The 27,189-nt window shown below is 59.9% G+C and overlaps 2 protein-coding genes across 3 annotated transcripts in view; both read right to left on the minus strand.

The window, feature by feature from the left end:
• The window catches only part of PRKCB (protein kinase C beta), a gene marked incomplete at both ends in the record, with an annotated part of 136,225 nt that extends 135,582 nt beyond the window's left edge, over nucleotides 1-643 (minus strand). For both annotated transcript variants that reach the window (XM_082490624.1, XM_082490623.1), the window contains 2 exons: nucleotides 94-125; nucleotides 474-643. In XM_082490624.1, coding sequence (XP_082346750.1) covers nucleotides 94-125; nucleotides 474-643 — 202 coding nt within the window. The remainder of the gene's footprint in view (nucleotides 1-93; nucleotides 126-473) is intronic.
• An 18,517-nt stretch (nucleotides 644-19,160) lies between these two features.
• On the minus strand, nucleotides 19,161-25,032 carry AQP8 (aquaporin 8; the record flags this gene model as incomplete). The annotated part of the gene is made up of 5 exons (XM_082490655.1): nucleotides 19,161-19,203; nucleotides 19,557-19,691; nucleotides 21,050-21,264; nucleotides 22,139-22,265; nucleotides 24,776-25,032. 5 exons carry the CDS (start codon nucleotides 25,030-25,032, stop codon nucleotides 19,161-19,163), a joined length of 777 nt encoding a protein of 258 aa, XP_082346781.1.
• Nucleotides 25,033-27,189: the final 2,157 nt, after the last annotated feature.

Consider the following 27,189-nt stretch of genomic DNA (forward strand, 5'->3'; position numbering starts at 1 on the left):
GCCGGGGCCGGTCCCGGGGGTAGGGGACGGTGCCTGGTCCCCCTTCCCCGAGTTACCCCCCTCTCCTTCCCCCCCCGGCAGCGCGACACTCACCTTGACACTGGAAGCCCTGCTTGCCGAAGCCCCTGCGGGGAGAGAGGCGGCGTGAGACACCGGCACCGGCCGCGGCACCGCAGCGCAACGATCCTGCCCGGTGCCGCCGGCGGGAAAGGGCGGGGGCCCGGGGACAGCGGGCACCGGGGGGGGGGGGGGGCGACAACGGTGGGGACACCGAGGGGGGCTCTGAGGGGAGCCGGGGCGGGAGGGGGTGCTCGGAGGATGCTGAAGGGGACTCCCGTCGGGCTGGACGCCGCGGGGACGGGTGAGGGGAGGGTCCCACCGCATCGGGGGTCCCGGAGGGTGAGGGGGGGATCCCACCGGGTCAGGCCGGGGGTGCCGGAAGAGGAAAGGGGGGGGGGGGGGGGGTCGCTCACCAGATGAAGTCGGTGCAGTGGCTGCAGAAGGTGGGCTGCTTGAAGAACCGCGCCGTGAACTTGTGGTTCTTCACCTCGTGCACGTTCTTCTGCCGCAGGGCGCCTTTGCGGGCGAAGCGCACCGGGCCCTCCTCACCCTCGGGGCCCGGCGCCGCCGGCGGCTCGGCCATGCTCTCCGCGGGCTGCCGGCCACCGGCTCGGCCCGGTCCGGCCCGGTCTGGCTCGGTTCGGTCCGGCCCGGTTCGGCGCGGTCCGTCCGCTGCAGCTGGGGCCGGGACCGGGGCTCGGCTGCGCGCGGCACCTCTGGCTGCAGCTGGCAGGAGGCACCGACACACACCCGGAGCCGCCCCGCCCCCTCATCTACATAAAGCTTCCGCCCCTCCCCCTCATCTGCATAGATAGGCCCGCCCCTCTCGCCGCTTCTCTGCATGACAAGCCCCGCCCTGCGATCGCGCCGCTCGGCCATGGCCCCGCCCCTCTGCTTTGCATGCTGATTTGCATAGCGCCGCGCGGTGAGGGCGGGGGGGTCCCCCCCTTCTCCCCGCCGGGGCGCCGTGGGGCGCAGTGGGCGGTGCCGGGAGAGGCTCCGCCCACGCATCTCATTTGCATACAGCACCTGCATCACCGCGCCGATGCTGCCCCGGCCCCCGCGGGGGGACCCCGGCCGGCGGCCCACGGGGACGCGGGGGGACCGGCCCTGCTGTCCCCGCCGAGTTGTCACCACGGCAAGGACATCGTGCTCTCCCGTTGCCAGTGCTGCCTGAGCAGGCAGGGTTGAGTGATGCGCAGGAGTTGGGGGTTGGGGGTGTGCGTGAATAAGTAATAATAATGGTGGTAATAATTATGGTAATAATAACAGTTAAACAAAAAAGTAAATCCCTGGGAAATCCTGTCTTCAAGTCAGTCGTGGGGGGCATCTGCGCTGAACGGAAAATGCCCACTGCAGGACTGGCAGTGAGAGCGACGACTTTTCCCAAACTCCCTCAGGAGTCGGAGGCTTCCCAGTGTTAAGGCCAGAATCGTCTTGCTGTGCCCTGATTTTCTGCACGACACAAGTCAGCAGCAGGAGCCGCGAGTTTAGAGGGGATCCAGGCTGGAGCTCCGGCAGACACAGAGGAGGGGCACAGCCCGGTGCCTGACCGGGCTCTGGGGGTGACCGTGGCTTGGGGGAACAGGAGCGTGGCTATGAGCAGCCTGGGCAGGGCCACCGTCCCGGACACAGGACAGGGCTCACACACAGGCACAAGGGACGCAAACCTGACCAGCTCAGAGGTTCTCTCAGAATGTTTTTTTTTTAAACTTACAGTTCAAATAATGACCTTCTTTTACCCAACTCACTGAAAATACCTCAGCTGACTACCACGGAAGAGCTTTCAGACCACATTTGCCATTCATCTTTCTTGCTACCTGCCAGCATTCACGGACACTGAAAATCAGACCTGTCAGCTTCCTCCTCGGTGTCCCACTACGACATCCAGGTCTCCCTGTGCCAGCCCAACGCTGCATTATGCCTGGTTTGGGAGCTGAGACAATGAAAATTCAAATCAAAACAGGAGACAACTTTAATTGAAACACAATGATGAAAACATTTCTGTGAACGAGTCATTCTAAAATAACGTTTGTGGGATTTAATTCTGGCTCTGCAGCCATGTGATCATTTTCCTTCCCAGGACCGAGATGGTCCCTGCTCCGCTGCAATCCAGCCCTCCATCCTACAAGCTCTTTCTCTGAAGAATGTCCCTCGAGCTCTATGGAATTAAACGCCCAGGAGGCTTACCAGAAATAGGCCCAGAGCCGTTATTATGCGACTGCTTTAAAGGGTTCATTACAATAATAAAACGTAACTGACCTGTCCTGCTGATGTCGTCTTTCCATAAACAGACAGGCGTGTTACTAACACCCAGTACCATGTGATTTTAATGCTAAGAAGGAGAAATAAATTGCAGGCATCCCTCCTCGTGCTGCGCTTGTGTCATGAGGAAATGAAGGGGAACCTTCCCGAGGCTTCCCGCGGCGTGCCAGAGAAAGCGGGGGCCGAAGGTGGTGCCTTTTCTTCCCATCATCGTGCCAGCCTGTGCTGCAGGGAGTCTTCTGCCTTGGGAGCGAGGCCCTATTCACTGCTAGTTTGCACATAGAAATCTTTGCAACAGAAATAACTCCTTCTGCATGCAAAGGAATGAGAGTAATAATGAAAATAATAACAGGTCATTTTGATTCCTTTCCTGTGTACTTTCGCGAAAGAAAGTGCTATATTACCCTAAGTGCATGCTGCACTTAACATGTAGCCGTGCTAGGCTGAATTCTTCTCATTTTAATTGCAAACGCTGGGCTTTGACTGTTTTTTCTTTGTTGTTCTTTTACTGTATGTACCCATTTTCCAAACACAGCCCGCATAGCTGCTGCATATGAAACCCAGCAGCAGCAGAAACCACTAAGAATATGTCTTTAATTTCCCACTCTAAGTATTGATAATCACGTTAGTATTCACGCGCAAGCTTTTTGCTCTCTGCTGGGCCAAGAAGTACAAAAGCCAGGTACACTTCCTGCGCTCGGGAGGTTGTTTTCTTTTTTCCTTATTTTACCATTTTCATTATTTAGCACACTCAGAGTCGTATCACATTAAAGGCAGGATTTTCAAGACCGCTTTAATTTTTGTGGGAGCTGGGTATCCAGATCCCCTCAGCACTTTGAAACGTCAGGCTGAACATCCTAGCAGCTCCTTCCTCTGAGGAAATTGTTATATTTTTTAATGTAAGTCCCCACAGGTGCGACGAGAGGACTAACAGACAAACAACTCTGAACGGGCGCTCTCAGGGGAGCGCAGTGTGTGGAGCAGAGGGGAAATCAGCCCAATCCATTCCGGTTTCCATAAAAGTGCAGGTTCTTTATCTCATCTTCCCCTCCATCGGCTCCTGCCATCGGAGCAGGGCATCAAAACCCAACCGGTGATATGTGCAAATGGGGTCTCCTTTCCCTGCCTGCAGCTGCACAGCACCCCCATGGAGCACAGCGCTGTAAAATCCGGACTTGCTTTACCCGTGGGCTCTGTGGCCCCCCTCCGCTGCTGGGGGGTGGGAGAGCAGCCCCGCAGCCGCAGGAGACGCGGAGACAACGGGTGCAGGAGCAGGCTCCCATAGAGACATGATTCACATCCTGAGGAAGGGACCTCATCCTCCCACCAGGCAACTGAGAAGCTGCTTCGTGAAAGGGAAGGCGCCGAGTGCATCGCAGGGCTGCCGCCCGCTCTGGGAAACAGGCGAGCAGAGAGCCCGGCGTGAGGCTGCGGGGTCGGAGTTGCAGGAGACGAGTAACACAAGCCCTTTCCAGCGAAACCCCTGAACCCCACTGACAAACTGCGGGGGTTCAGGTGAGAAACCTGCTGCAGTCGCACAGCCCAACGTGTCGCAGCACGGCACGCTGCGCGGTGCCCGCGTTGCCGACCGGCTCCAGCCCTGTGGGGGCTCGCTCTGCACCGGGGCGGGGGGACTCGGCCCCAAAGTCCAGCGGAGAGGCAGCATCCCAAAAGACAAAGTAAATTCTCCCTGTTTCCTAAGCAAGCTCTGCCTCCACATGTGCGGGAGCCCCCCACGCTGCTGGCGCGGCCGGGACGCGTGCAGAGCTGCCGGCCCGGAGCAGCGGCTGGCGTGGGAGCGCAAGGCGAGCTCCTGGCAAGCGCGCTGCAGCCTCCAGCCTTGCATTGATGTAAGGATGCTGCTCCCTTGGTGCCCACATTGGCTTTCTCTAAAGAATTCAAAGAAGCTGGAGAACAGATTTTCTCCTTTTTTTTTTTCAGCATTTGTTTCTTAGGGACCTAAATCCGCCACAGGAAACAGGTGGAGGAAGAGTCAAACTCTAATTAAATATAAAGGTGTCTTAGCGGTGCTCAGCAGCCACCACCTCCGTTTGCGGATGCCGTCTTGCCCTCCCCCCCAGCATTCCAGGAGGGCCAAGGCAGGGACGGGGGACCCTGGCGGAGGGACCCGCTGTGTCCTTCCTGCGGGTGCAGCCAAGCAGTAAGTCTTAGCTCTGCCTCTTATGCCGAGCATCTCCCCGTGCCTCCTTGCAGCTCTGCCGAGCTCGTGTGAAGCCTTCTGAGGAGGCGCCTGAGCGCGCTTAAAGCTCGCAGGAGCAGCAGGCTGGGTGCAGGCTGGTGGCATCCCCGCAGGGGTCCCCCAGGGCTTGGGGGTGCACGCTGAGGCAGCAGCACTGCTCCTTTGGGTCCCGGAGATGTTAAGTAAAGTTTTAAAAGCTTTCACCAAAAGTGCCAGGAAAGGGCAGATCTCCCCCCACAAACCCATTTTCTTCTTTCTTTGGAGGGAAGCCCTGGTCCCACCCAACTTTGGAAAAGCTTCTCGTTGCTCACAGGAGTTGATTGTTGAGGCGCCGCAGCAGAATCTGCCCGGGCGGTCCCTGGAGGGCAGCGCAGCCGCACCACCATGGCACGGGGCAAAGGGCCCGTGGGGCAGAGCTGCGGGGGGAGCCGCGGGCTGGGGCGTCCCCGGCTGTGCTGCTGCTCCGCTGGGCAGCGCTGGCCCCAGCGGTCACCTGCTGGGAAAGGGAGCTCTGGCCCGGGCCCCATGGGGCCCAGGGGAGGGAGGGGGTGACGGGCAGGTCCCTCCGCAGCGGGGCGACTTCAGCTGCGCTGGTTTTTCCCTTTCTGCTTTCACAGTTTTTGCATGTTTCACGTCCTCCGTGCAGGGAGGAGGGAGCAAGGAAGAGAGAAGCTGTGTCGTTCTTGTGAGCAGAGACACCCGGGTATCCTGGGCAGTGAGGAGGAAACCCTGGGCAAAGACAGCAGAGAAATGTTGTCCCTAACGGTCCCCAGAGCGCAGGTTATTGGGCTGGCAGAGAGCTGGCACGTACTGACCCTCCGCACGGCCACCCCGGGGCAGGAGGGCACCAGCAAGTGAAGGGGCTGAGGTAAAAAAAATGGTAGTTAAACAGGGCTCCATCCACCCCAAGTCCATCCGCCCAGGGCACAGCAGGCGAGACAGCATCTCCCCGTCACACCAGAGAACACAATTTCCTACAGAAGCAGAGCTCGTGCCCCGTTTCCAGGCTCCCAGCCGGTCCGTGCTCCTTTGCCTGGGACTCACGGGCACCCAAGAGCAAGCGGGGACACAAGGACGGCGGTTCCCAGGCGGGAGCTGCCAGGCTGTGGGGGGCAGCGGGGCAGAGCCAGAGGATTAAGCCGGTTCCCGGCTCAGCGTGCAGACATGCAGTGCCCGGTGTTCAGGGCTTGTGTTAATGCATTGCTGCTTTTCAGGCCCACCAACGTTTCTTCCATCCCTCCTCAAGGCAAAGCACGCTGCAGATGAATAAACGCGATGAGGAGCCTGTGTCTTTCACTGCCCCGCGCCGATACACCCCCCGCTCGCTCCGGCAAGGGGTACAGGCACCAAACCTGCCGAAAAGCTGCAGGAACTGAGTGCTCCAAACCTCCACACGTGGAAAGCGCAAATCACACGTCGGGTACTTGCGTGGTTCGGCACATCACAAACATGGTTAGGCTATTTAAATATTTCATATTCCTGTCTGCTGGCTTTCAGGGAGAACAAATTAATTCTGTTTCATGTACCCAGAAATGGCCCACATCAAACCGCCTTCCTGCACAGTTGGTTAAACAAAGTTAGTGGTAAAATCCTTGAGGTTTTGCTCCTTGTTTCCAAAACCATTTGATCAATAAGTGGCTTTCGTGTCCTATGACTCTAAGATAGGAAATGGTCATTACGTCTTGCTACTGATCCAAACCAGTGGGGATTTCCCGCTGCCTTCCAAGTGGGGTTAGCCCACAGGTGAATTCGGTGCAGTGGCAGGAGCCAAAGCAGCACTGCCACCTCCACTGGTCTCACTGGTGCACAGAGGGGAGGTCTGGGCTCAGGACAGCCGGGAAGCAGCATTCAGACGTATGGACAGCATTAAATTGTAATAGCGAGACCCAAACTGAACAGCAACAAGACCAAGCTGTAAGCGATGGGCCGGAGCTGGTGCACAGCCACTTTCCCATCCCACTGCACTACTGCAGTCCCTGCACGCGCGCGTGCACCCCTGGGTGCCTGTCACCCTCCTGGCCGGGTACCTGTTCACCCCTCTCCCTTTCCTAGGATCAACCTTGTCCGGAAACTAAGCCCAGCTCTGAGGAGGAGTAGAGGGGGAGCAGAAGTGCACCCACCAGTGTTGGTGGTGCCAGGAGGTCCCTGCGATCCTCTCCCATCTCTCGGGATGGGGATGCATCATCTGGGATGCAAAATAATCCTGCTTGTGCCATGGCAAACTCCAGCTGCCATCCCCCATAAACCAGGTTTCTCTACAGCCCTCCTCCTCATAAGGGACGGCTGGTTTTATATACTCCTTCATCACATCGCTCAGAAAAATCACCTGATGGTGAAGTTATTCACCCAGCCCTGCAGGGAGCTCCATTTAAATAACAATGCGGCTCAGTTACGGGCGGCAGGGCTGATCCTGGTGCACAATGACTTCTTCATTAAGCTTTGCCTCTGAGGGCTTTCCTCACAGCTGAGCCATTAACCTCTTCCCTCATAGCCACTGTCTCTGAACCAGCAAATCCTGGGCCGGCGGAGCCCAAATGCGCCCTGCTGCGGGTTAGGGCTGCGCTGGGGGATGCTCCGGAGACTGTTTCTTCAACGCTGTCACCTGGATGCCTTAAATCCTGCGAGATGGAAATCCTCAGATAGATCTGCCTACGATGGCTTTGGCCTTTGTCTACCCCCGGCTTATTCCAGCATCGCTGCTGGTATGCCCTGAGCATGTAAATCCCTTCTCACAGATGCTTCGCAGAAAATTGGGCGTTTTTTCCCCACTTGTTCGCTCCAAGTGAGCACGGGTCTCCTTTGGCTTGTGCCGCTGAAGCATCACGCCCGTACTCTGCTCCCTTTCCCCCAGCAGCTCTGCTCCTGGGCCTCTGCTCCATCTCTCCAGCTGGTCCAGTCGTTTCCCAGCAAAAACAAGCCTGGGGTGAAGCACAGCTCTCCCGTTAGCGCAGGGTGGGGTTTGCCTTTTCTCACCGCTTTTATCTCGCGTTATTTTCCACTGGAGGTTATTCCAGCTTGAAGGCGAGCACGTGGGCGAGAGCTGTGGGCCAGGCATGCCGGGGTCCTGCCGTGCTGCCCACCGATGTCCCGCCGGCCGCCCTCCCTGACCCCGCAGTTCGTGGGAGCGTGCCCAGGCGCTGCGGCAGAGGAGAGGTGCAGGGGAGGCTGACAGAGGATTTGCAGCCAGACACATGGGTTTCCCTCCTCGTTCCTCTGTCCATGGCACTCTCCTGTCTGTGCTTCTGCCTTGCCAGTGGCCTCACCTTCAAAAGCCCACGCACACGTGTGCACACACAGTGACAAACACATGCCACAACGCAGCGCTGCCACCAGCGAAGGCTGTGGATGTTACTGCTCAGATGCCACCAACCCCTTCACTAGGTGCTGCCCCTGCCAGGATGGAGCAGTCTGGCTGCGCCCACCCAAGGTGACACGTCCCCCTGCTGCCGGCTGCTGACAGGCTCCCGTATCCTTATGCTCAGGTTTGTGTTACCGGAGCATCGCTGATGGGCTGCGATAGCCATGGCCCCGGCGTCTCACCTTCCCTCTGAGGAGCGGTGACCCCGCCAGCCTGTCCACAGCTTTACCACCGGCACTGCTGCTGTCTTCAGCTGTGGCATCGCATCCCTGCAGTTTGGTTACTCCTCTCCAGCCAGGTTCCCTCCAGCAGCACCATTGCAGGTGAGCGAGCTCCTGTTTGTGACAGTTTCGGAAGTCCAGCACCAGAGCTGCAGACAAGCTGGTGTGCTCTGCACGGTGTGGAGCATCGTGGGACCCCACAGTACCACTCAGACCACAAACATTTAAAGTCAGACAAAGCTGGGGAGGAAAAGCGATGAAAAAAAGAAATTGAAAACAGTGAACAACCTACCTGTTGATGAATTTCCAGAAATATTTGAAAATGTTTCATCAAAAAAAAAAAAGATAAAAAAATCCCCCAGAAAGACTTGCTGCTTTACTAATTTAGAAATCAAAAGAATTTTTGAATGGAAAACATTTGCATGAGGTTTTCGCTCCTCTCTCACTAAATGACTCGTTTTGGTTTTTGGACAGCAGCGCCTCAGCTGCTGTTGGGTTTCATCCACCCCAAGGGCGGCAGGTTGGAGGGGTGCGGGTGCCAGGCTGCCCTGGCGTGTCCCCTGGGTCCCTGCCCCAGCCACCCACACCGCCAGCCCCAGCGCAGGGAAGGGGAGGCAGCTCAGCGCTGGCTGAGTGGGATTTTTCTGCTGTAAACCGCAGCAGGTTGCTTTACTCCACGAGCTGCGAGGTTTATTTATCCCTCCCTGACGCTTGCTCAACTGTGTTTGTTAGCCAGATCGTACCGGTTGCCATCTGGAGGAAGCTGTAAATTGTTTTCTGGCTTTTTCCTACCGACTGCGGCTCCTCCGGCTCCTTCCTGCCCCTCTCAGAGCCGGGAGCTCCGCAGCACCCAGGAGCAGTGGACATCAATCCTTCAGTGCATGACCCAGCCCCTGCCTGTGGGCAGCTGGAAGGGCCACGGAGACCCAGGAGCAACAGGTCCAGGGGGCACAAAGTACCATGGAATCTCCTATCTTCAGGTGGATTTTTACTCATTTCTATGTGGGGGATGTCAGGCCATGGCCGATCCACTCACTGCACCCGGCCTGGGAGCTGCTGAAGTGTGCTCAGGTGAAAATAATCCTCATCACTTGTGGGGGTCACATTTGCAGTGACACCAGAGGAAGGTCTGTGCTCCACCAGCAGTCCCTGAGCCAGCCGCTTTCCCCAGCTCTCCATCTGTATTCCTCTTCCCCATCTCTCCATGAAATTCAGGTGCTTCTGCACCCCCCTGGGGCAGCACTGGGGCCTGAGGACAACCCATGACATGTCACCTGGGCTTTCCCAGGCATCCTCCCTGCTCCAAAGTTATCCGCTCCTGGAACAAGTGGAAGGTGAAATCCTCAGCATTCCCAGCTCAGTCTGGACCACGTCCATCGCATCCTGTGCGCTCCTTTATAAACGAACATTTGGCATATTAAAGGCCACCCTACCATTCTTCCCCTCCTCCCCGCCCCCCGATTCATTCGAGGTGGAATCTCCTCCCCCCGAAACGACTTGCTGGACTGTCAGCAGGTGTCGGAACATAATTAAATCCCGCTGCTTCTTCAAATGTCCTTGGAAGCCTTCTGCCTGACCCATTTCTGCTGCATCCCAGCACCGACAGCGGGGGGCCCTGCCCGCTCTCCAAACCCCCGCTGCCCGCCTCGCCTTTGCCGGCCCAGCCTGGCTGTTCTCGGCTTTAATGATCAAACGGTGAAAGCTGCTGACACGGGCTGTAATTAGTGCGGGGAAGGGGAAGGGCAGCGCCGGGCGGCGGGGGGATGCCGGCCGGGGGGATGCCCGCTGAGCCCGGCCCCGCCGCCGCTCGTAGGGGGAGCCCCCACCCGTGGAGCTCCCACTCGTGGGATCCCCTCCACCACCACCACCACCACCCCCCCCCGCGTTCGGGGCGCCCCGGGCAAACGCGGGTTCTCTCCGCATCGCCCGGCAGCTCCGCCCGGCTCGGGAATGTCACCGTTCCCATGGCAACGGGAGCGCTGCAAAAAAAAAAAAAAAAAAAAGAAGAATAAAAAAAAAGGGAAGAAAAGGGAAAAGGAGCTGAGGAAAGCGCCGGGGAGGGGGAGGGGAAGGGAAGCCGGAGGAGGGGGGGGGGGGTGTCGGTACCCAGAAGCCACCACCGCCCCGCAGGGACAGTTCCCGCCGGGTCGGGCCGGGGGGATGCTCGCCGGTGCGCGGACGGCGGCGGGGGTGGGGGGTGGGGGTACGGCCCCTACGTCGGGGGCTCTGCAGGCTGGACCCGCCACGGAGACGGGCTCCGGGGACCCTGACACCCCCCCCCTCCCCCCCCCAGACCGGCAGCATCACTGCTGCTGGGGCTGGTGACAGCCACCTCCCCCCAGCACCGGCACGGTGTTAGCCATGTCAAACACTCCGAAAACAAAAATGGGGAGGTCAGTCCACTCTGCCCCATTATCCCCCGCGACTACAGTTTGAGAAATTTTCTCCGTGTCTCCATTTTTTTCCTTAAATCAAGGCTGAGTCCCGAATCACTACATGGTCCCAGGACCTGAAACACGGGAAATAGCATCAAGGGACAGACAGCAAAGCAAGCAGAGCTGGGGGCAGCTCCTGGCTGGTGATAACAGCAGGCAGGACAGACAGACAGACACAGCCAGGAGAAATATGTCCATGTACACATGTCCTCTTTTTGCAGGGGCTGAGCTGCTGAAGCCCCCTCGTCCTGCCCCCTCCCACCGCAGGCCTGGGCAGTTCGGCCGGGGACCCCAGTTCAGAGATCTCTGTCCCACATCGCCCGGGCACTGTCAGGGCTGGGGATGCCCCTTTGCCACGATTCCCACCAGGGTTGCAGAGAAGAAGAGGAAGCCCCACCAGCACCAAGGTGCCAATTACTCTTTCATTAGCAGCCGATGTATTTCTTTATCAGCCCTGTGCTTCTCTGTACAATGTTGATCATTTTGATGGAGCATTTGTTTTAATTTCCCAAATGAGGAAGCAATCTTGTAAATATTGTGCGGTAATTAAAATGGCTATTTATTGTGCAGCATTCTGGCTGCTGCCAGCACAGAACCTGATTAGCATTCCCCTTCCTCCGAGCCTTTGCTCCAGCCTGTCCTGATACTCCGGCAAGATCCTTCACCCTCGCGCCTCTCGCTCCGACGTCAGCACGGCCAGTGATACGCAGCCAAAGCACCTCCACGCCTGCAAGTCCTGCGGCTCTGGTTCCTCTCTGCTAACAAACAAACAGAGGTGTTTCATACCCTCCAAAAGCCAAGAAACCTACCGGCAGCAAAGAGCGATAGAAACTCTTGTTTCTGAAGCACAACCTGCTCCTTGGGGTCTCGCCGGCAGCATCAGGATTGGCCACTATGGGCAAATATCTGTGTTGAGGATGACGGAATAACACCGGGTCTGGAGAAGGTGGAGGGTGCCCTGGGGCAGGGATCCCTTCGCCAGCTTTGACCTCAGGTTAGGGGGTTCCTGCCTGCTCTCTGCTTGGCCCCAGGAGAGTGGTGCCTGCCCAAAGGCTCGTGGTGGTCCTGCAGTGCCGGGACTGCAGGTGCCCTCTGACCAGCCCCATCACCACCTGTGAGGCAGAAGGATGCACATCTACACCGAAGTCCTGGTAAGGGACTGAAGCATCCCAGGGGAGAGGTGACAATGCCACTGGGAGCTGCCCTTCAGCTTGGGCTTACAGCCCCAACATGGGGCCAGGAGGTGGGTTTAGCCCATTTCAAGAGCACAGCCCTGTGTCTCGGTGAGAGGACGCTGTCCCAAGGCATGCCAGCAGTGGGCTCGGTGCTGCCCGCTCGCAGCAGAGCCCATGGGTCAGCACCAGCAACTTCCATCGTGGCAGACCTTGGAGGATGGGGACAGGGACAGGAATGGGGCACACAGGCGCATGTGCAGTCGTGCAGTCGGCTCTGCAGCCCCTGCATGGGGCCGGGCAGCAGAAAGCTACAGCCCGGTGAGAGAACAGGCTATGTACGGCTTGGGGTGGGGGGGCAGGAATTTCTCTAAGATGGTTCAAAATCTTCCTCCCGGGTCTCCATGGTGACCAGGAGCCTGTGCTGGCAGTGGTGCTGGGTGCAGGGGTGGAGGGCAGGCGGTGGCCGTGCCTCTGGGGAGCAGAGCAGCTCTCCCGCCGGGGACTGCAGCGTGCCGGGGCTGAGCCGTGGGGAGCAGAGGGGTCCCACGGCCCCAGGAGCGGGACCGCAGGCTGGTCGCACACTTCCACCGCCGGTACTCACACCCAGCCTGACAGCCAGCGTCAGGAGTTACGCGCCTGAACCTGGGCTTCCACTCTCATTGCATTTCCATGAGCACAAATTAGTTATCTGAGGCTTTGCCGTGTGTGGTTTCTGTTTATTATTTCCTCTCCACAAACATTCGAAGTGGCAAAAGCTGAAAAAAAACCAACCAAACCCCTTGGAAATAAACATCTATCCAAATCCATTTTAAAAACCCTTTAAAATGTAAATCCTTCCAGCTCGAGTAATGCTGGGTAAAGAAACACTTCGGTGCCGGGGGAAGCGAGGCTGAATGTCGCCGGGTGTGCAGGGGGAGGTGCAGCCCCCGCTGCCATGAGCGGCTCGGCTCCCCCACCCCCCCAAGCTGGGGGGAAGCGGGGCTCCAGGGGTCCTGGGCCCCCACGCCACCCCGTCCCATGGGCTCCATCCCAGGAGACACATTTCTGTGCTGGCTTCTCTCCAGGGACCCCGGGTGGGCTGCCAATGACGGCGAAAAGAAATTCAAGATCAATAAAATGAGAAGTAGAAGCAGAAGTAGGGGGTGGGTAGTGGAGGGATAAGCCCCTCTCCCCCCGTTGCCCATCCCCCAGCCTTGTGCTGGGGTCTCTCCCGCTCTGCCGCGGGGGGCAGGTCTGGGTCTGCTTGGTCGGGCCCCCAAAGCCCAGCTGGGGATGTCCCCACCGGCACCCCATGAAACACCCTCATCTCTCTGGCTGCTGTCATTTGCGGAAGTCCCCGGAGCTTTGTGTGTGGCGGTGATGCTCGTTAGTGCTCTTTGCATATATGCTAATCGCCAGGGAGACTGCTCTGGCATTTGTGCCTTGTTCTCCGGCTGCAGAGTAAATATAGCAGCGGAGGCTGGCGCAGCGCTCCGGGGCGGCACGGCGGCTGGGAACGTGGCACGGCAGCGAGGGACGTGGCACAGAGAGGAGGGATGCTGCCCAGCCTCGGGGCGCGCTCCCCAGTCCCATGGGCACTGTCCAAGCACAGGAGGGCACGAGCCCGTCCCCGCGCCTGCACCGCCTGGACCATGCTAATGGCACGGCGTTAAAAGCTTCCCCAGAATACATTTAGACTCCCACTCCCTTTACCATCGCCTCGCTCCCCGTCTCCTACATACAGCTGCCAGCTCACGCGCGGTACTGGCTCCGCACGTCATCGCCCACCTCCGCTGTCCCCCGTGCCCCCACGCCAGTGCCCACGCAGCCACCGCCACGCTCACCCCCGGGGCACCCCGACCGGGCAGAGAGCACCCATGGGAGATCCTCATGGCACTGGTAGCCCGGGTGGCAAGCAGGGTGCTCTGAGGGCTCGTGCAGAGAGCTGGGCGATGAGTACAGGGTAGGCTGGAAGAGACGTGCCAGCCAAATTAGGAGTTTCCTTGGAAGCCTCGCAGGCGCAGCAGCCGCCCTGCCCGCTCCCTCGGGGCTGCCGGCTGTGCGAGGGCTGCAGGACCTGCGCTGCTCCCCGCTCCCACGCAGCCCCTCGCATGGGGCCACGGCTGCCCGTGCCCCCCCTGGGTGCCCCCTCCCCTGCAAAGCTCACGTAACGCCCACGACCACCGGAGGAGTCTGGGGGCTGCGCATCCCTTGGCTTTTTCACGAAACGTCTACAATCCCTCCAGCCCTGTGCCGGTGCCGCCGCTGCCCTGCCCGTGTCTGGATTTTTGCGCACTTCATGTTTTTTGAAGTTTTTTTTAACATAGGCTGGGGCCAGAGTTCCCCAGTTTGCTTCTGCAGTCAGGGGGGAGCTGGGAGGTGCTGGGGAGCCGAGGAGCAGGTCAGTGCCATGGGAGTGGGTCCAGCCTCAACCCACAAGCACTGGTGAGGGCAGAGCATCCCACTGCCCCCACCCGTCCCCTCTCACTGCTGCCCACATCCGCCCTGCCACTGCGGTTCCGCCCCATGGACAAAATGAGCTAAAAGAATTAAATCACCTTTTATTTTTAAGGCTGTGATTTTTCCATCTGTAGACTGGCAAATAAAACCTTTACAAGCAGAGCAAAGTGAGAATTCCCAGATGCTCTCATGGGGCATGTTCCAAAAAGCATTCATCCATCATACTTCGCCGCAGCCACACTCTTGGCATCTTGATGTATTGCCTCTGCTCGGGGATGCTGCTATTTTAAGAGGAGGCTTTGGGGGAGCACGCTGTGAGACACCCCTAATCCTTCTGAGGGGAGAATTTGGAAGGCAAAAATTTGGGTGTTCCTCCTTTCCCGGACCGCAGGCTCAGCGGTGGCAGGCGAGCGGGCGGAGGGGAACAGCAAGGCATTGTGCTGCCCACGGATGAAAAGCCTTTTGTGAGCCCGGAGCGGCGGCACGGGCGGGGAAACATCTCCCGGTGAGAGTCCACCGCCGAGCAAATAACCGCCACGGGGCCGGCACCGCTCGGCGCCTCGCTGAGCTCACGGCCCGGGTGATTTCTTGTTGTTACGAGCGCTGTTGCCTGATTATCGCTAACATGCAGAGTTATTGCTTCTTCAGCCTGTTTTTCCTGTCCCTCTCCGGGAGGCGAGCGCAGGGGCACTCGGGCATCGGCGGAGCGATGGAGCCAGGTCTCCTGCCATAAGGGACTGGGTCCTGCAAGCGTCGGTGTTTGGGATCCCAGAGAGCAGCCCGGGAGAGCAGAGCTCCATCCCGGCTGGCTCATCCCTCGCCTGCCCGGGGGGTGCGAGCCCCTCGCACGCAGCAGGAAGGACAAGTCACCCTCATTGCCGCAGAGAGCGGGGACGAGCTGCCACCCCCAGCAGGGACCAGGCTGCTGAGGCAGGGCTGTGCCTACGGCCACGGCCCCGCACAATCATGACCGCGGGGTGTTCCCAGGTGGGATGTGGGGCTGCATCCCTCCCTGGCTCTGCGTAACAGCAGGGGGGCAGGGACACCCCCCTCCCCCCCCCCGACCAGTCGTGGCCCCGTGTCACTGAGCTCAGGGCTGGGCTGTGCCGCCCTGCGCACGGGCAAGTGCAGGGGCAATGTCCCACCGAGCACCGTGCCGGGACCGGGGACAGCCCGTGTTGCACCTCGCTGCCGCCCCGGCTCCCCATCACTGCACGGTGCGCTGCCCGTCAATTCCCTGTTCCCGGGGGGGGGGGGCCGCAGCGCAGCAGAGCTGGGTAGGTCTGAGAGCCGGGGAAGGAGAGAGACTCAGCCGAATTAACCGACTCATTAATTTGCACATTTGCACGCTGCCTATCAGCTATTTCCAGCGTGATGCTGCTGCCAGCGGCTGCATCCCACGCAGCCACCAGCCAGGGCGGGCAGAGCCACCCCCGCCGGGGACCGGGGGGATCGGCCGCGGGTCGGGGCGCAGGGTGAGGCGTGAAACACAGCGAGAGCTCCTGCGTGGCCGGGGGTGGGGGTGGGGGTCACGCAGGCTGGGCAGGGACCCAGCCCAAATTTGGGCCACAAGCAGAAGTCGGGGTCATCTGCTGCCGGACGAGAGCTGTGGGCGAGAAGCCCGGCTCGCCGGCCACGCCGCGGTACTTGGGTCTTCGGCAGGAGCCTCCCGGCGGGGACAAACGCGCGGCTGTTCCCCGCGGGTGGGCTGGCACCGGGGAGCCCCACCACAGGCAGCAGCGTGGCGCTCTTCCCCCGGTCCATGTTTAACCAGAGTGTTTATCCAGAGTGAAAGAGCTGCAGTGTGAGGGCTGGAGGGGCTCGGGCAGACGCAGGGACGCACAAACATCCTTCTGAAGCTGTTCCCAGAGCACACCCTGATTTTTTCCCCCGTGTCCCCAAAGCGCTGGCACCAGTCACAGCCGACAGCGCCCGGGTGAGCACGTGCATGACGTCTGCAGAGCCTTGGGCGGCTCTCGTGGACCAAGCCATGCCCTGGGCTCCCCCCAGCTTTTCATCACACAGGGGTCTGAGCGCCTCTGTCCTCACCAGCCCCAAACCAATTTTATTATCATTATTACCACCCCGTTAGGTACAGGCACCCACAGCATCGGTGCCTCACGCCTGCCCTGCTCCCAAGCAGCATCTGCATCCCAACAGGCAGGAAGAACCTGGAAAACACCAGGCGACGTCCCAGACCTGTGACATATCCGTGTGTCGATAAAAACGTGGTGCAGACCCATGGCCAGGCCTGGTGCAAATTTAACTGAATGGGAATAAGATATATTTTATGTCCTTAAAGCACATTAAGTGCTTGGAAGTTAATTGGTATTTAATTAGCATAAATTAAGCTCTTTAATAATACTCAGGGAAAAACAACGCAGTGTTACAGATGCTTTATTAAAAGTCACCCTGACAAATTAAAAATGAACGCGCTGAACACATCAACAGCAAAACAGGGAAGCACATGGCGGCCGTGCACGGGCCATCCCCCGCCTCCTGCCCCCCCCGCCTGCGCCCGGGGACCCCGAGCAGCGGTCAGCAGCATCACCGCCCCAGTGGGACCATGGCCCCTCGCCTGCACCTGCCGGGAGAAGGGCCCTGGAGGGAGTCGGGGTGCCGCAGGGAGCCGGGGTGCAGGAGGGAACCGGCCCCGTGCAGAGGCAGCTGCAGCCATAAGCGTGTTTCCTGCGGCGCCGCGGAGCCGTGCTTCCTCTCGAAAGGGGAAGGTGGGCGCCTGTGGTGCCAGAACACGGCAGCTGCCCGCAGCCCCGCTCCCGCAGAGGTCTGTGCCCCGAGTGGGGGCCAGGGCAGGTTGGGGCTCCCGCGGTGGCCTCCCACGGCACCCAGCTCCCACCAGCACCCGCTGCTCCCGCGCCCCCCCGGGGTCCCCTCTAGGAAGGAAGCAGCGACTTTGCTCCTTGTTTGGTTTGGCATTTTTTGGTGGCGTTGCCATGACAACCGTCCCAGTGACATCTTCATGCTATTTGTCTCCTTCTGTGGGTTGCATCATTTTCCTTCCTGAATGAGCAGCTGCCCGCAGCCCGGCTCACCTGGGGCCTGTGCTGCCCACCGCAGGGTACCGTGTCCCCCTGCCCGGCCCCGGGAGAGCTGCCTGCGGGAAGGGTTGCAGGCAAAGACGCACGCACCGAGTCAGGGATGCTTTAATTCTGGCATTTCCTCGCTTCAGCATCTCTACAACCTTGTCCTTTTCTAAAAAAGAATACAACTATGTGCGTGTGTGCGTGCACGTGTGGGTCACCTCCCGGGCTGGGGAAAAAGCAAACAAGCTGAAAATAGAGAGGTGACTTTGTGCAGGGCTCTGCCAGCCCCAGGGGGACATCAGAAAGCCGGGAACATCCTCCTCCCTGCCACAGCAACGGCTTTTCTGCCTCTGCGCGGAGCAGTCCATGGGGAGGGGTGGGAAGCATCTGCTTTGCCCAGGGGTCTCCTCCGGGCATCTCAGAGCCGCACCTGGAGGGGCTGGGAAAGCAACAGGCATTTCCCAAGTTAAAAGTCTGCAAAATTAGGAGTGACTCAACCCAGGTAACTTGAGGGGTTCCCTGCTGGGGCTGGGAGTACTCGCAGTGACACTCGTGTGCCAGTTTACCGCCCCCCCCCCCCCGGTAACACCTCTGAGCGGTGGGGATGGGGTGCCTATGAATCCGACCCCCACCCCACCCCAGGGGATGCTGGGGAGTCCGCGCGATGAGTCAGGGCAGAGCTGCCGTAGGGGACAGATACCCGGCTGACGTAAAGCTGCTGCGCTGGCTCCTCTCCCCCTGCCCACACAGCTCCATCACTCTCCTTCTGCCGACTCCTCCTGCTTATGGCAGCAGCTCCCTCTGCCAAGGCAGCCCCCTCACCGGGGCCGGGCAGCCCCCTCCTCTCGCCCCCCAGCACTCGTCCTCTGGCAGGGAAGGGACGGACCCACCCCAAGCTTTGGCAGATGCTTTCCTATCCAGATACCTCCAGATGCTGAGAGGTATCCCAGAAATCAGCCTGAAACCAAAGCTCCCTTCTCCCACCACCCCTGCCATGGGGCAGCCCACGGGCAAGAGCCGATTGCCGTCATCCTGGCCCTGTGCGAGGGATAGGAGCTGACCCACGGCACAAACTGGAGGAGCACCCTGCCGTGCTGGGGCACGGGCTCCCCGCAGGCTGGATGCTGATGGAGAGAGGGCAGAGATGCTGGGCTGGGAGACAAATGCGGGAGCCGGTGCGGGACACGGTAGGGAGCCTTGCAGAACCCACCACCACGTTTGGGGCCGGGGAGCTGCCGCAGGTGTGTGCCAGGGCAGAGGAAGCTACCTGCATCAGGCCTCCCGATTGGCATGAAGAAGTTAGAAACCGATAAGTGTCAGCGCTGGCGAGCGATGCCACGCGGTCCCCAGGCACGGCTGCTTGACTCAGCTTCTCCCCACCTTAGCAGGGTTACGCCAGGCTCCTCACAGGGTGTCTGGGAACCGGCAGCTCTCACCGCCCGCCCCGGGGAGCCGGAGATGCTGTTGGAGAGCAGCCCAGCAGCGGATTGCCAGACACAGGCGCGCATACCCGACCCTCTGAGCGTGGGGCAGTGATGCCCACCCTGGAGGGCACAGGGGTCCCCAGCGCCACAGACACCATGGCACAGCCCTGGTGGGGTGGACACCATGCACGGCCGATGCCAGGGGAGGCTGTGACAGCACAGGCACTGGTGTGGGTCAGAGGATGCTCCTGGCGAGCCAGTCCCGCAGCCGCAGCAGGGGCTGGCAGGGCCCTGGGGACCGCAGTGAGAGCGGTGCTGCCTGGCCCTGCTGCCAGCACCGGGCTGCCTGGTTCGGCTGGGCTGCTTTCCATCGTCCCTGCAGCGTCAAGTGAACCATCTCCCGAGCACGGGCTGCCTAGGAGATGCAGAAGGAGAGGTGGGGTGGCGAGGAGCAGGGGGCTTCACACTCTGCGCTGAGTCACACCGGCCGCCCGCGGCAGGTCAGCGACAACGGCACGCACACGTCCCCATGCATGGCATCACTTCAGGAGCAGGCGGGTGGTCCGGTCACCGAGGAGGAGCCTTTGGGGAGGTAAAAGAGAGAGAGAAACTTGGGGTCAGCGTTTTGCCATGGCCAATGTTCAACAGAAACATGGCGACAGCAACAGCCCAGCCTGGATTCGCCCCACAAGAACACACGGACGGAGCAAACGTGGATTTGGAGACAGGTTGGATCTGTCGTTGCGGGAAGGAGAAGGGAAGGGAGACACCCACCCTTGGACATCTCTCTGGCAAAGCTGCTTGCAGCCTTGACCCGGGGAGCAGGGAAGCAGCCGGGCAGCGCGTGGGACAGAGCCCCGGGGAGGCGGCAGAGGGGGAAAGGGGGGCTCAGCCTGCACGGCTCCACTCCCCTTACCGCTGCGGGCATCACGTACCTCACCAGCACGCCGACGAGGAGGCCAGCGACCATGGGCCCTACCCAGTAAACCCAGTGATAGTCCCAGTAGTTGGCTACCAGAGCTGGCCCAAAGGCTCTGGCAGGATTCATGCAGGCTCCGGACACGCCACCGCTGAAAGAGGAACAGACCAGCTGCTGAGGCACGAGACCGGCACCCGTCCTCCTCGTTGCCTGGACGGGGCAACGCACGGGCAGGGAGGGGGTGCTGGGGGGAGGGGGGCAGCAGCGTATATCCCCCAGGGCTCCTTGCCAGGGGTCTGGCCCTGCTCCGGCTGGGTGGCAGGCTCCTTCCCACCCAGGCACGGCTGCTCAGTGCCTGGGGACAGTTGTCCCCGGCAGCGTAAGGAAGCCCAGACCCGAGTGGCTGCTCGGCTATAGCACAGGGACCATGACAGCCCGCGGCGGCTGCTCACCGGCGGGCACCTTTGCTCGCCAGCGTTTGCACGCTATCGGGGAAAACCCGGCGTGGGGTGGAAGCATGAGTGCCGAGTCTATTTTGGGGCTTGCTGGGAGCCGGGCTTTTACACAGGGAAAGCTCCGTGCCACGCGTAGGTAGCGGAGCGGGGCAGGAGAGACAATAGCGTGTACAGATTAAAGAAAACTGCAACAGATAAATATTTACGCGCGAGGTTTGTGCAGTGTTTAAATAAGAGCTCCGGATCCCGCTAGAGGGGGCACTGCCTTAACTAAACAACCTATTAACAGTCATAATTGCGTGCGCTCGTTATCTGATTGCGGTGGCACAGGACCCAGGCTGCTCACCCGAAACACCTGCCTGCGCCCAGGCGGAGCGTGGCAGCGTTTCCAGCCACCGCGAGGACGCGCGGTGAGGAACGGCTCCAGATGAACCCTCTGCTGTTTCCCCAGGGCTTCCGACAACACACACCGCTCGGGCGGGCGGCCGGTTGGGTTTCTCAGCCCGTAACAGGTACTTGCAAAGGCTGCTCTGCCTCAAGTGCCACGCACTGGGCTCCAGCCACCCGCCTCTCCTGCAGCCGGCCGGGCTGCACCAAGCGGCTCTCCCTAAAAATGTCAGGGGGCCAGTGGGCTCATTCACCAGCTTCCATGGTGTGCTCACCCATCCTTAGCTTCCCTGGCCAGCAGGTCCTGTGCTGTGCTGCGAGGGGGCACATCCCATCCCATCCCATCCCATCCCATCCCATCCCATCCCATCCCATCCCATCCCATCCCATCCCAGGCACGGGCACTCTCCCGTCCCCAGCGCAGGATGCAGCAGCGGCGGCGGCAGCCAGGGAGAGAGGAGGAGCCCTGATGCGGGGAGCTGGTGCTTAGAGCTGCCTCCCCCAGGCTCTGCTCAGCCAGCACCGCAGGGAGGTCTCAGCATCACCAGCTCAATCCTCACAGCCTGTGCTATCATCCTGACCCCCTGCCCGGTGACAGTGGCTGCTGGAGCGGGTGGCACGGGCTGGCCGGTGGGAACGCGCACGGAGAGAGGACGCACAAGCTCACCCCGCCAGGATGTCAACCGTGACCGTGAAGCCGATGCAGAAAGGTGCCAGCGGGGTCTTGGTCTTCCCATTGATGGCGCCCATGCAGACCACGAGGACCAGGAAGGTGGTCATGACAATCTCGCCCACAAGGATGGAGGGGATCTGCTCATCGTCCGCGATGCCGCTGAAGGCTCCTCCGCTGGCGTTGGCGTACCGCTCGGGCGCCGCCACGGCCTGCAAGGGGGGGGAGCCCTGTTTGTGCCGTCCACGCTCCATATTGTGGGCTTTAACGGGCATATGTGCTCACTGTCAGGGCAGCGTGGGCGGGAGGAGCGTCAGGTTAAAGAGGAGCTAATCTCATCACTTTCCTCCTGAAAGCCAGCCCTAAGCGCCTGGCAAATATAAACTCATTAGCGTAGGCTCTTAGCGTCTCCTGAGATAATGAGCCAGCCACCGCTCTCCGGGTGGAAGGAGCCTCCCTCAGCCACCCAGGGGTTTGCAGCGGCCAAATGGCACCATGCTGCTGGGTGCGGGCTGCCCGGATGCTGGGAAGGGGCAGCACCGAACATAAATTAACCTCACGGCGCAGTGCCGTGAGTAGTACCGCAGGCAAACACCATGCGTGGAAACGGCTGGAGCCGCGGAGGTACTGTGCATCGTTCTGTGCCTAATTAGCACGCCGTAGCAAACCTCCACAGAGCGGTTGCCATTGAGAATTAATTAGCCGGGCCCCAGAGCGCCGTGCAGGGGTGGCACCCCCACATCTGCCTGGCACTGCCAGACTCGAGCCTGTCCGAGTCCTGCAGTCAGACCATGAAAGACCTGGGAGGAGGGACCGGGCGCCCTGGCCCCGAGCACCAGACAAGCCCCACGCCCACGCAGCAAACCTCTGAGCCGTACCACCTTGTGAGAAACCAGCGCTCTTAATTCTATGTGGAACTGATGCACCAAGCGCCCCTCACCCTCCCCATCACACACGCTGCTGCTGCTGGAGACCCCGGGGGTGGGCAACAGGTTGGGACTGGCCAGGCCGGTTCTGGCAGAGCAGGGGGGAGCCCCTGCACCCCAGTGTTAGCCCTGGTCAAAGAGACTCCCCGGGTGTCTGTACCTTTGCCAAGCCGGCTCCTATGATCCCTCCGCAGAGCTGGGAGACCCAGTAAGGAATGATCATCGTGATGTTCAGCCCACCGACCAGCCATACGCCCAAGGACACAGCAGGGTTGAAGTGGCCTCCGCTGCAAAGGAGAGAGGAGCATCAGTGAGGGGTTCACCCCCAGCACGGGGTTCCCTCCTGGGGCTCGAGCACTGCGCTCGCCCTGGGCTGGAGCCACAAATGCTTTTTCAGTCCTTCCCATGAGAAGGTGCTACGCGCTGCAGAAGAGCAGAATTCAGCCATTTCCTTTCTCCGCAGCTACTGCTTCGAAGCAGCGGCATCTTCATGCTGGATACCCAACCCCTCCTACAGCGCTGGCAGGGGCGGGAGATGCCCTGGTGCAGATTCAAGGACAGAGTTTGAGGCTGGGTCTCCTGAGACCCCCAGGCGCTTCCAGGAGCTGCCACAGCACTGCCAGGGGAGGTGCGGGGAGAAGGGGTCTCTCCCGGCGTTACAAGGTGCTGCAGGCTGTGGGGTGCCCTAGGTCCCGGCACAGGGGGGGGTTACACCACACTCCCCCTGCCCCAGCAAGAGCTTTGCTTGTGGCAGCAGCACAGCCCGGCCACCAGCGCTCTCCGGAGCAGCTCCTCCGGGGGAAAAGACTCAGGGAGGAAAGTCATTCCCTGGAAAGTCGTTCCCTGTTACATCCTTGTGGCAGCCATCCCCGCTGCTCTGGGAGAGGAGCCGGGGAAGCTGGTACCCGGCCTGGGAGCAGCTGCAGGGAAAACTCCTTGGGAGAGCGGGGGCTGAACATCCTTTCCTTAGCGGGGACCGGGACCCAGAGCAGCCTCTTCCCAAGAAGCCGTCGGTGTCAGCTCACAGACAGCCCAAATCAAAGACGGGAAAAGCAGCAGAAAGCCTGACCGCCGATTTCCCTTGCTCTGATACTCATTTCCTTCACTAACTGCCCTGGTGCTGCTCCCTGTGCAGGGGACGTGTCCCCAGGAAGGCAGGGAACGGGACAAGTGCTGTCAGGACATGGGACAAGCGCAGTCGGGCAGGGCTGAGGCCACCTCCCGGCCACACCAGCGCTGCTGGACTCTGCTGGGATTTCCAGGGCATATCTCCCTCTGCTCGATGCAGACGTGACAGCGCACAGGTCCCTCTGCACCCCTGCGCGCTGCCCACCATGGCCCCGGGAAGGGCTGGCAGCGGCCGGCGCTCACCTCGTTACAGGACCTAAATCATTCATCTTGAAGACCACATGTAAGACAAACTCCGATACCTTCTAATTAAAGCAGATTACCACGAGACATGCGTTAATGAACAAGTTTCATAACCAATCAGCCCTAATAATAATTGCTGGTGAGGCTGATGAGTCAGAGTGTCTAGGAACTATAATTACATCTTATTCTTCAGCTGTAATTAAAGACCCATCCTACGAGAGCAAGTTGTATTGTTTAGGCTATCGAGCATCTCAGCTGGACAGGGCTCTGGCTGCAAATACTCCCGGGATGGGTGGAAGCTCTCAAGCTAAAGGAGGACCTGTCTGCAAATAAACCCTGGCCGGAGCACCGGGCAGCCCACGGTGCCGATGGCAGCCCAGCCAGCGAGCACTCATCCCGAGCCAAGCTCCTCTCCGGCCTCTCTGGGCAAAAATCTCGAAAACCTGACTTTAGGCTAAACCATCTCCTTGCCCGGGACCCTGAGCCAGCCCCTCCTGGCCTTGGAGCTAACAGGGGACCCCCGGGACACTTCTGCATCTCATCACAAAGCCCCTCCGTGCTGCTCCCCTGGCCCGTGGCTTTGCTGTGCCGAGGGCTCGGGGTTACCGCGGGCGTCCGGCTCAGCTCCGCTGACACACACACCTCGGGTCACCGAGTCCCGCCTGCACAGATCTCACCCCGCGGCATAGCCCCCGATAATGGGGCACTGATAAATTATCGGTCAGTTTGCTCTGGAGTCCCGGGCTCACACGCGAGCCCGGCCAAGCCACCCTCCCGGGCCAGGGGAGGTTTGTGTCCCAGCCCAGCACGTCGGGGGGGACAGCCCGGAGCCACCCCCGTCCCTGGGCTGCACAGAGCCAACCGGAGGGAAGGGAATGAAACTCCATAGGGACTGTTTCAGCTTCTTCCTTCAGGATAAATCAGTGTCAAACAACACCATTTTCAACAAGCCGGTTTGTCTAAATGTTGCTTTTGAGGAACTGAAACCAATTGTAAATGGAATCCAAATTTTTCACCCGAAAATACACAGGGGAGTAGCATACTCGGGTCAAAATGTCTCATTCTGACCTCCTTTTAAAAGGAAATGTCTCAGCTTTCCAAAGCGATGCTTTTGTTTCAGCTTTGACCATTTTTATTAAAAGGGGCTAAAAAGAAAACGCTGCAATCAAAAGCCAAGCGACCTCCCCCAAACCCAAGGCATTACGGACAACCACCACCTAAGCAGCCGTGCCGTTACCCCAGAGGCTCGATGGCAGAGCAGCGTTGCTGTGCTCACCAACATTCGAACAGGAAAGATCCTAAAGGCAGCGTGGGGGGAGACACGAGCATCTTCTGTCTACACACGGAAACCGTGCCAGTGCCGGGCAGGGACAGTGCCGCCTGCGGTGAGGGGGTGCAGAGGGGGCGATGGGGGGAGCCCCCTTACCTGATGTCTCCCAGGATGGCGATGGTGAGCCCCAGGGCCAGCCCGTGTGCCAGGGCGGGCTGCAGCCTCCCCGTGCCCTCTGCATCCTCGACCACGGAGAGGCAGCCGATGAAGATGAAGAGCGTGCTGCCCAGCAGCTCGGCCACGCAGGGCTGGACGTAGCGCTCGTACCAGTGAGGCTGATGGGGCTTCTGCTTGATGTCCACGTCCACCATCGCATCCTTTGCTGGGAAGTGACCACGCTCGGCAGCGGCCATGAGCGGGGCTGGAGCAAAGCAGGCAGAGTCCTGGTCACAGCCGGTCCCACGGGCACGATCGAGGAGATGCTGCGGACCAGAGGACTCGAGAAACTGGAGAGGCAGGCTCATGTATCTGAGGAGCCCTAGTACAGGGACAAGGACCCTCCAGGAGCACCCCGCTTGTCCCACTGAAAGGCTGGCAGGCTCCCCTTGACCTGTATGAAGAGTTAGTGGATGGGAGGCTCTAAAAAACGGATTGGATTTGCATTGCTAAAAAAAAAAGGGGGGGGCAATAAAAGCTGATAGGCCAGCTCCCAGGTATATAAAAGCTCTTTATCACTGCCATTCCTTGGTTCAAGGCCTTGGGTTTGGTTGTTTGGTTTGTTTTTTTTTTTACCTGGGCTTTTTTTTTTTGTTCTTGTTGTTGTTTTAAGGTTTTCTGCCAAGACTCAGGACGTGATTCTCCTCATGTAGATACCTGGAGTGCCGGCACCTGTGTGAAGCCCAGCCGGCCCGCTTCCCCGCGTGGCTTTTATCTGCTTGTGCTGCCAAGAGGCAGCACATGCCCGAAGGACCACATCGCAGGCACAGGGGCATGCACGGGTCCAGCGGCGCCCTGGGAAACGGCTTACGTAGCTCTGGCGAGGGAAAATCCACTCCTTGTGAAAAATCACTCCTGGCTAAGGCTTAGCTCTCTGTAATTAAGTCTAAGCCCAGGGGTACCGCAGGAGACCAGAGCCCTTCCCGGCACGGTGCAATCGGGAGCCCCGAAACGCACGCGCAGGGGATGCAGGAGGAGCAAGGGGGAATGCTGCATCTCAGGAAGGGGCCTCCAGAGTCACCTCTCTGACATGGGGAAGGCAAACTGAAGCCCCTCGGAGCCAGCCCAGGACTCGGAGCAGGGTTAGGCGTGGAGGGCAGGCGCCTCCTTCCAAAACTGTTGGATGTTGGTACCTTTGTGCACAGCAAACATGGGATTTACTTTGTGTTACTACAGTAACACTTAAGAGGCTTTAAATCCTTAAACACGGCATCAGCGCAGAGAGACGTATCGCTGAACCTCTTCCTACAGACCCCAAAGAGCAGCTCAAGTGACCGATTCGCCTCAAGTCACGAGGGACGCCTGCCTGAACCGCAGGCAAAGCCGATTCCTCTAAACCTCAGCCCGCGTCCTGCCCAGAGCTCCTAGAGCAGGATCAGCCAGCTCGGGCGCTCTGTGTCCCCCTTGCGCTGCTCTCAAATAAAAGACTGCTGCCGAGGGTGCCTAGGGATCCCCCGGCAGCTTTGAAAGTTGTCATCGATCCCGATACTTTACCCAAAACCTCCCCGAAGCCCCACTGCACCCTGTCAGGCATCACCGCCCGGGAAGCCAGACTGAAGGCACAGCAGCGGCAGTGGAGCTTCAGCCTGGCGGGGGACGCTGGGCACCACCGCGCCACCGTGGGCACGGCAGGAACTGCCCTGGGGCTGGCGGCGCGTGGGGCTCCGAGCGCAGCCCGCACCGCGGGGCAGGAACGCGGCTGCCCGTCCGAGCGGGGAGGAACCCACCCGCTGCGGCGTCGCACCTCCTTGAGCAATCCCCCGCTGCGTTTCATGTTTGTGGTGGGTAACTAAGGATCGGGGGTTACGGATATTTATTTTTGTCCCCTCTCGTAAGCAAGGGTAAAGAACACCACGGGTGTTTTATGATGTTTTCACAAGACCCTGGGGATGGGAAGGAAATTTCCACTTGCCTGGCCCAGGGAGGGCTGTTGCTGGCCACACGCCAGACGAGGGTCAGGCCAGAGCTACAAGGGAATCCCAGTTCAGGCACCAATGAGCCTCCAAATGAGCCTCTGACAGCTCATTTCCCCTCCCGAGAGCTTGTTTCCTACAGAGAAGAGGTCTTGGCAGCGGGTTATCGAAATCACTGGAATATGGAGAGTGAGTGGTGGGGTTGGCTGGTCCTCAGGGCTCCTCTTTGAACCCCCTGCACGGACGTGTGGAACAGGAAAATACCCATTTCAATCTCAGTGGCTCACAGAGAGCACAGTCACCTGGAGCCAGTTTCCAACAGGTAGGCAGAATCCATCTGCCCCCACACCTCCCAGTGAAACCAGACGAGGGTTTCACTGGGAGGGATTTTAACTGGGGCACAAGGAACCCAGATTCCATTTATTTTTCAGGATATTTATT

The sequence above is a fragment of the Vanellus vanellus genome (assembly GCF_965231255.1).
Source record: "Vanellus vanellus genome assembly, chromosome: 14".
Lineage (NCBI taxonomy): Eukaryota > Metazoa > Chordata > Aves > Charadriiformes > Charadriidae > Vanellus > Vanellus vanellus.